Consider the following 7,874-nt stretch of genomic DNA (forward strand, 5'->3'; position numbering starts at 1 on the left):
CAAAACCTCCACCGTCTGCCAATGGCCGGCCGCCATGATGAATGTGCACCTAGGAGTTGCGCAGGAGGAGTTGCGTTATATTTTGATTATTGTACTCTCTCTCTCTCTCTCTCTCTCTCTCTCTCTCTCTCTCTCTCTCTCTCTCTCTCTCTTATTTAAATATAGATATATACGTCTAGAATTTATAATAGTATACGATAATAAACTCTGATTTATTCATTGTCATTCTTTGATTAAGTATTGCACGATGCCTATGAGGATTATGACACCTCATTTCCTTAATATCAATATTAAACAGATTTTTTGTGACCGTTAAAAGAGTAAAATAGTAATTTTCATCACGCTGTGACGAAAAGTGGACTTTTAGGCACGCAATTTCCGCCACATTGTGATGAAAAATATTGTTCGTAACTCGTGAAAAAATGTTTTTTAGCTCGTGGGATTATATCACTCGCCTTCGGCTCGTGCTATAAACCTCCCACTTGCCAAAAAACACTTTTTGCACTCGTTACGAATTATACTATTCCGTAACCAAACCATCTATATAGGTGCAAAATGACCGTCATGAATACGGAAGATAAATGGATGACCCATGACTTTATCAAGGACAATAAATTTATGATTTAGAATATCCATGGAGTCACTATTATCATTTGTTCAAATTTATTACGTTGTTTGACCATTAGCAATGGATTAAGGACATTTTAAAATTGATATTCCCCGTATTTGAGCAACATATTTCAATGTTCTTTTAAATATTATATATGAGTCTAATAAACGACAGTTGAATCTCATTATATTGATATACCCTTTCTCCCCGATAATTTTTTATTTTCCACGAGTAGATAAAATCATGAAATTCATATAACTCTAATTGATTAATTCAATTGAATCGTCATCGTCATTTGGAAATTGCAACAAGGAATCTCGCCGTGGAAGCACTGAATTTGCCCGGTCTGGTGCAGTATTCAGAAAAAATTTCATCAACTTCCGAAATGCCTGCAGAATGTGCTTTATTCTCCATTTCCAGATAGAATTATTTGGAGAAATGATGATGCTAGGGTTTCCTTTCACATTTGCAATTTCCTCATTCGTTTTATCAAGCAACTTTTGTAGTGAGAGCATTATTTTCTTTAAAAATAGAAACATATTTACTTGATTATTAATAAATCGTCAATTCAAATGCAGATAAACTTTGTACCTCCAAATTTTCACAAATCTTTCGTTTTTCATCATTACAACGGTATTTTTCACAGCCAACGAGTTTCTCTGCCCTCTCCTGAAATTCATTCTCCACTTTCACTCGAATTCTTTCTAAAGATTCAACTTTTTTCTTCTCGCATATTCTTAGCATGTCTTTCAACTTTACTCGTTCTTTTCTACACAAAAATCCAATGGGAATGAAATGATATTGATGAACGAAATTCAATGAAAAAAGAGGTAAAGCGTAGGTAATAGAACAAGTCACTTTTTTACACCTATTATCTAACACTGAATAGTGTAGTCGATAATGAGTGTTTTGAAGAAAAAATATCAAGAGAATGTTCTTGTTGGTCATTCACACTCTATTATACAATAAAAATATATGTGTGACGACATTTTCTACCCTAAAATCACTTGTTTGCATAATAAATGAACAGTTAATGTCAACAAAAAGTAGGAATTTACAGATGCTCATTTTATAAATCATAATAACAACTGATCAATTGATATCCATATATTACCGAATCATAACATTGAAATCAGCAATCATATTTTGTCTTTGTAGAGAGCATCTTCTGTCGTAATCGGCATTCAAATCAGTGACAATAAACTCCACTTCTTTTCGCATTTTTTTCATCATTTCAAGTGTTACGCTCATTCGAGTTTGCACTAGAGCTTTTTGTAAAATTTCATTATATCTAGTTATAACATCGTCCAGAGTTTTCTGTCAACAGAAAAGAATCATATATAAAAATTTCCAAAAATTTCTTTTAAATCCCGATGGATAATGTATGATCCATCACTAAATTCCCCGGCACATCCTGCTGATATATATATATATATACAACTTTTTCAATAAAAAAATAAGTGATTATAGTAACCTCTAATTTTTTATCATATTCCTTGATTAGAAACTTGGTTCGCCAAGTGCATTCATCTTCAATTTTTTTAATACGAGTATTTGTCACATGTCGTTGCTCCGCCTCAAAAAGTAAATGGATATTTTTTATTTCAATAAATAAAGATTCTCGTACTCTTTTTTCTACATCAACTTGGAATTGCCTCAAAGCTTTTTCACCCAATCCTAATATAAAAAGAGCCCATATATTATTAATAAAATGTTATGAGAATAGTTTGATAATTACCTATAATTCCTCTATGAGTAGCTGCTTGTGTCATTGAACTGGTCATTGGTAGTTTCAGAGAGTTTTTTTTAATTAGTTGATCACTAGGTGTATGCCACAAATGCTCAGCTGGACCTTTTACTTTTAGTGGTGGAGTAACCTCCACGAATGTTCTTATAGGTGGATCGCTCAACTCCATAAAGGTCTCTGCCAATGTCGGCCCAAAACAATTTCGAATTTCACTTTGAGAAGGGATTTTAGGATGCATGTTCATGTTAACATTTAGGAGTTTAAATGAGGGATAATTTTTTTTCCTATGTAAGCACCGAATTGGACATTTTATCAAATCTCAAGTGAAGAAATTATTTGTTATAATAAACAACAATTTGAATTCTTTCTTAAAAATGAAAAAAATACACCGTTTCATTTCACCGATGACATGATTATTTAATGCAATATTATTTAGCAATTTATAGATAATTATGTATGCAGTACTAATTATGTTTCTTATATGATTTTAAATTCAAGATAACCTTCCCTCTTTTTTTTCCCATAAAAACGTGTATACTTATAAAAAACAATTGCCGCCACATGAGGATGAGCCATTATCATTGCAGAGGGAGCGTCAGTCACTTTAGGAGATATTCAAAAACATATCATTTTTTGTCCGTTAGCGAGGAACACGTTCGAGGCATCCCCATCCACTGCGCTTTGGTGTAACAAAGTGAATGTTTTATCGATCTAAAAACTAAAAATATTTCGGCAGTTTTACTCCAATTTTATTGACAACACTGGTGCTGTAGACTACTTATAAAAGGACCACCACATATGTATCTGTGATAAATATAATATCGGACAAATTGTGTGACTTTTTCAGTATATAGTGATTATATCGGGATATCATTAACTACTTCATTTCTTTGAAATTGCGAAAAGAAAAGAATAAAATGCTAAATATGGGGGGAAAATATCGAGTCCCCAATAACGTACCTTTGGAGCATCAAAATGGAGTAGCAGAGAGTATCGCCGCTATGCAGGAACATATTGAAGGTTCTAATGGCAGGTAATTCTCACCTCTCCAATTCAACAGTTTATAAATCTATAGCGTACCTACATGAAATAATTTATGAATTTTTCATTTCCTAGATATCGATGGAGTTATAATGATTTCGAATTAGGAGCACCTCTAGGCAGAGGAAAGTTTGGCAGAGTTTTTTTAGCCAGAGAGAAGAGCACTCATTATATGGTGGCATTGAAAACTCTGTACAAGAAGGAGCTCATACAGGGACGTGTTGAGAAACAAGCACTACGTGAAATAGAAATTCAATCACACTTGAGACATCCTCACATTTTGCAATTGTTGACGTATTTTCATGACGATAAGAAAATTTTCCTAGTCCTCGAATTTGCTGCTAGGGGAGAACTCTATAAAGAACTCAAGAGACAACCTGGGGAAAGATTCAATCAGCATTTGTAAGTACAAGTAACCCTTACTATAATAATAGTGTCAAGAGAAACCCTCGTATTATTATGAAAATTTATGCGCTATTGCTCAAGTAGACAATTATTCCAGCGATTTATGAAAAAATTGCCTTTTATATCAAATAGAATACGTTAGATTAAATTTTACATTATTCCAGAGCTGCCAAATATACTTACCAAGTGGCTGACGCTCTTGACTACTGTCATAAAAACAACGTTATTCATAGAGACATAAAACCTGAGAATTTGCTGCTAGATTCCAATGGAAACATCAAACTTGCAGACTTTGGATGGTCTGTGCATGCTCCATCATCAAAGTAAGTTGTCATTTGGCTGTGGCTATTTAAATTGTTAATAATTGACTGTTTTTTTTTTTACATAGACGAACTACTTTATGTGGAACATTAGACTATCTTCCTCCTGAAATGGTCCAAGGGCAGACGTACAGTATTTACGTTGACCACTGGTGTCTGGGCATTTTGTGCTATGAATTCTTGGTTGGTAAACCACCATTCCTGAGTGAATCTCAGCAAGAGACTTATAGTAAAATTAAGACTGTTAATATTCATTGGCCACATTATGTTACTACTGGCGCTAAAGATCTCATTTCAAAGGTAAAATTAAATCATCACAAGAGAAAACCAGTCCATTTGATAAGATAAAAATTTATCAACATTGCATTTATGATTGTTTTTAACTTTTTTTTTTCCTTCCAGTTGATCAAGAAACACAGTCATGAGCGAATTTCATTACCAAATGTGAAAAAACATTTCTGGATTCTCGAGCACAAAGATAAAACGATGTGAATGCAAACATTTATTTTTTATTTTTCTATTCCTATAATATTTCTTAATACTATGTACAAAGGTAAATTGTCATTATCGAATTATGGATTTATCCAATCATATCATGACATTGTATGCTCAACGTTTTATAACAAGGATGTTTTCAATGAAAAGAAGTCTGATATTTTTCTCTGACCTTTCCCAAGTGTTGAATATTTACCTGGGCATTTGGATCTATTAATGTTTGATTCATGATTATTGGAAGTTGTATTTTTTATTTCGTGGCTGGATACTAATAAATCTAATGGTGATGTTCGCCTTTTTATCCTGCCTCCTTCATCTGTGCATGCATCTGGCATCTCTTTCAGAATTTCTGTGTACAATTCGTCCTTTCCTTCCACCATTGATTGGAATTCAGTCTTTTCTTTCATGAGCTGTAAAGAATACGTGTGCCTCCTCTTGAAACAGGATTCCTCTGGTGCATCCTTGTCAGCAGTATCATCTGTATATTCTTCTAACATATTCCTAATTCTCTCCTCTTCTTCTTCTTCATCCGACAATTTAGTTTTGTGGACTGAACTCAATCTATCCCTAACTTTTGCCTGGACAAAACTCTTTGTAGAATTAATTATTTTGTCATTGGTATTTTCATCGTTTGAAGACTTAACAAGTGAAAAATAATTGGTTAATGGTTTTATTTTACTTCGATTAAATAAAAAAGGGTAAAAATCCGAATGATCAGTTGTTGATTCAGCCTCGTATTGACGCAGTAGTGAAAATAGTCGAGCTGAAAATCAATTGAAACAATGAAATGATAATTAAGATTTGACAGAAAAAGGCCAAAAACAACAACAACAAAAGCAAGCAAAAAGAAAATTACACTCACAAATGTCAATATTGCGATCCCGAAGATGCCAATACATTTCACCAACACTGTCTCGCAGATTAGCATCACCAAATGTGAAATAAACCATTGATCGTCCTGCTGCAGCAGCTGCCATCAGTTGGATCACTACTTTGAGCTTTGGATTCCCCCGAAAAGCTCCACATCCCCAATTTCCTGTTGCTATTGCTGGGAGATGGTTTTTATCCATTTCAGATGTGCTGAAGCCAACATAAGCCTTGAATATAAGATGAAAATATCATACTACAATTAGAGTACTTGGAAAACAATTTCAAAACAATATTTAAAAGTGGCCTAGGCTCTCTCACTATTATTATTCAATAAGCATTGCGAGAGTTATGAACAACATAAAAAGATAATGCTAACCTTATTCAACTCTCGAATAATATTCTTCATATTGAATTGTGAATCTGCCTGTGTGAAATAAAGAGCATCGATGGCAACAATTGACGTTCTTCGTCGGCCACTAGTATCCCTCGGTGTTTCATCGACAAAATTTCCAGCCCATTTGAAACTACTACTGTAACCCTCGTACCTGCTATACCGTTCAATGCCAGTGACAATGAGAGCTTCCGTGTCATCAAGTGCTTCGGTAATGAGCATTGTCACAATGAGCTCTGGACATATGACAAAACGAATTTCCTCTTGAACGCAGCCCCAGTTCAACACTCCACCGCCGACATATCTGGGGAAAAAACAACAAAATTCTTCCTTAGATAAGCTCAAATATTGATGATTTATTATCATTGTCATGGCTTACCTATTGGCAAAGTCAACCTGAAGAAGTCCAGCCCCTTCAGTTTCTATTGTTCCTTTACTAGTTATGTGCAGTGCTGGTAATAAATTGTGCAATTTATCCCATCTTGGGCAGTCTTTTTTTGGAATGTAGTGACGTTGAATTGTGATTGTCCCTTCTGGAGCTACTCTATCAAAAAACAAATACAACTCAATTCAGCCTAGCTTATCAATTGTGGAGCAATGAAAATATAAAAGATGAAATTTTTAATAATTAAATTAATTCCTAAAAATTCATGTGAATGTTACCTGTTGTTGTAACTCGTCGAAAATAATGAAACAGACACTTTAATTTCTCGGCTACTGCTGCTGATCTATTTGGTCTGGCTTCGTTATAGCAGGCAAATAGATTATTTAAATTGATGTGAGGATACAGGGCATATTCTGATTGTGGATTATTGGAATTGCGTCTTGGAAATGTGCAGAAGAACGCATTAGCCAGGAGAGATGCCACTTGAAGTTGACTCATACTAATTGAATAATTTGTGTGTTTTTTCAATAGTGGTATTGGACCCGTGACAATTGTTGGAAGTTGCAGTGCCAATTGTATCATCTTTGGGAGCAATGTCTTGAAGAATATTTCAGTCTCCTCTTCATCAATAACGTCAGAGAAGAAATAATGAAGAGCACAAAAATCCCATCGATCAGCATAATTATTATTATAAGACAATATAGCTGCCTCCAATTGTGTACTGGACATGAAACTTTGTAATAATGATTCCTGAATAATTTCCCATCTCATCCGAAATTCACGAGGTTTATCAACCCCATGTTCAATAGGATACAGACTGTGAGGAGAATTGGGCATTCTGACATATCCAACACTCCATTTATCAGCTCCGTGTATTTGATAGGGCCTCGGCGGCCCTCGATTCTCAAGAGGTAATTGAAATAATACAGTGTGAGTTGGTGATGGAGAGATTGGAGGATGCTGTTGAAAACCAAAGGCTCCCAGACCTTTCTGAATCTCATCTATACTTATTCCTCTCCATTCTGGCTCGTGCACTGAAGGCTCTGGCTCTCTACTATCACTTGTTGAACTTGTATAGGCTGATGAAAGTAGCAGGAAGAAAAAAAAACAGCTTGTTATATATCTATATAGCTATATAGACACACAACTTTTTATAGAAAAAATTAATACGATACATTCGTCCAATAGTGGAATGCTGGAACACTCTTGTGTCTCAGGATCGGAGAAAACATCTGGGGACATTGGTCCTTCTTCCAAAGGTATTGTATTTTTAGCCATTTTTCGTGTAACAATTTTTTTTCAATGAATTGTTTCTTTCCGAGGGTTAACTTATTCAACTGTCCACACTATACAAATGTGGAAAAGAGACACTTTGCTCAATTGTATTTCGTTTGTGGTAAAAAAAATTTGGAAAAAAAAAACAAGTCCCCTCATATCATTTATCAACGTTTACAAAACAAATGCCAAATATACTACTGTGTACATATATATATACAGTGCTTCTTGTGGTTCTTGTGTACATAACCTAACCACCACAGCCGTATATATAGCCCACTTGTGCTCCCCCACTCCCCCACTCTCCCCACCCCAAACTGACGAAATCGTGGAAT

At 34.7% G+C, this 7,874-nt stretch overlaps 3 protein-coding genes across 3 annotated transcripts; 1 reads left to right on the forward strand and 2 right to left on the reverse strand.

The window, feature by feature from the left end:
• Positions 1 to 999: 999 nt before the first annotated feature.
• Positions 1,000 to 2,595, reverse strand: LOC107040213 (the record flags this gene model as incomplete). The annotated part of the gene is made up of 5 exons (XM_015260181.1): positions 2,349 to 2,595; positions 2,085 to 2,287; positions 1,725 to 1,927; positions 1,202 to 1,379; positions 1,000 to 1,131 (listed from the first exon to the last, which is right to left on the reverse strand). Coding segments are annotated over exons 1-5 (963 nt in total), but the record flags the coding sequence as incomplete, so codon positions are not given.
• A 365-nt stretch (positions 2,596 to 2,960) lies between these two features.
• On the forward strand, positions 2,961 to 4,757 carry LOC107040249 (aurora kinase B). The gene is made up of 5 exons (XM_015260254.1): positions 2,961 to 3,390; positions 3,474 to 3,800; positions 3,968 to 4,126; positions 4,192 to 4,423; positions 4,526 to 4,757. Exons 1-5 carry the CDS (start codon positions 3,275 to 3,277, stop codon positions 4,613 to 4,615), a joined length of 924 nt encoding a protein of 307 aa, XP_015115740.1. The 5' UTR covers positions 2,961 to 3,274; the 3' UTR covers positions 4,616 to 4,757.
• Positions 4,617 to 7,820, reverse strand: LOC107040247 (poly(ADP-ribose) glycohydrolase). Its single transcript, XM_015260252.2, has 6 exons — positions 7,440 to 7,820; positions 6,543 to 7,343; positions 6,259 to 6,418; positions 5,865 to 6,183; positions 5,481 to 5,715; positions 4,617 to 5,381 (listed from the first exon to the last, which is right to left on the reverse strand). The coding sequence occupies exons 1-6, from the start codon at positions 7,540 to 7,542 to the stop codon at positions 4,741 to 4,743; spliced, it is 2,259 nt and encodes a 752-aa protein (XP_015115738.1). The 5' UTR covers positions 7,543 to 7,820; the 3' UTR covers positions 4,617 to 4,740.
• Positions 7,821 to 7,874: the final 54 nt, after the last annotated feature.

The sequence above is a fragment of the Diachasma alloeum genome, unplaced genomic scaffold (genome assembly GCF_001412515.2).
Source record: "Diachasma alloeum isolate Michigan unplaced genomic scaffold, Dall2.0 Dall_scaffold_00326, whole genome shotgun sequence".
Taxonomy (NCBI): Eukaryota; Metazoa; Arthropoda; class Insecta; order Hymenoptera; family Braconidae; genus Diachasma; species Diachasma alloeum.

Excerpts from the sequence above, each read along its gene's own strand:
- LOC107040249 (XM_015260254.1), top strand. The coding sequence starts at position 3,275 with ATGCTAAATATGGGGGGAAAATATCGAGTCCCCAATAACGTACCTTTG. Across the intron at positions 3,391-3,473 it reads ATTGAAGGTTCTAATGGCAG|ATATCGATGGAGTTATAATG; the intron begins GTAATTCTCACC and ends TTCATTTCCTAG. Across the intron at positions 4,127-4,191 it reads GTGCATGCTCCATCATCAAA|ACGAACTACTTTATGTGGAA; the intron begins GTAAGTTGTCAT and ends TTTTTTACATAG.
- LOC107040247 (XM_015260252.2), bottom strand. The coding sequence starts at position 7,542 with ATGGCTAAAAATACAATACCTTTGGAAGAAGGACCAATGTCCCCAGAT. Across the intron at positions 6,184-6,258 it reads CAGGTTGACTTTGCCAATAG|ATATGTCGGCGGTGGAGTGT; the intron begins GTAAGCCATGAC and ends TTTTTTCCCCAG. Across the intron at positions 5,382-5,480 it reads GGATCGCAATATTGACATTT|CTCGACTATTTTCACTACTG; the intron begins GTGAGTGTAATT and ends ATTGATTTTCAG.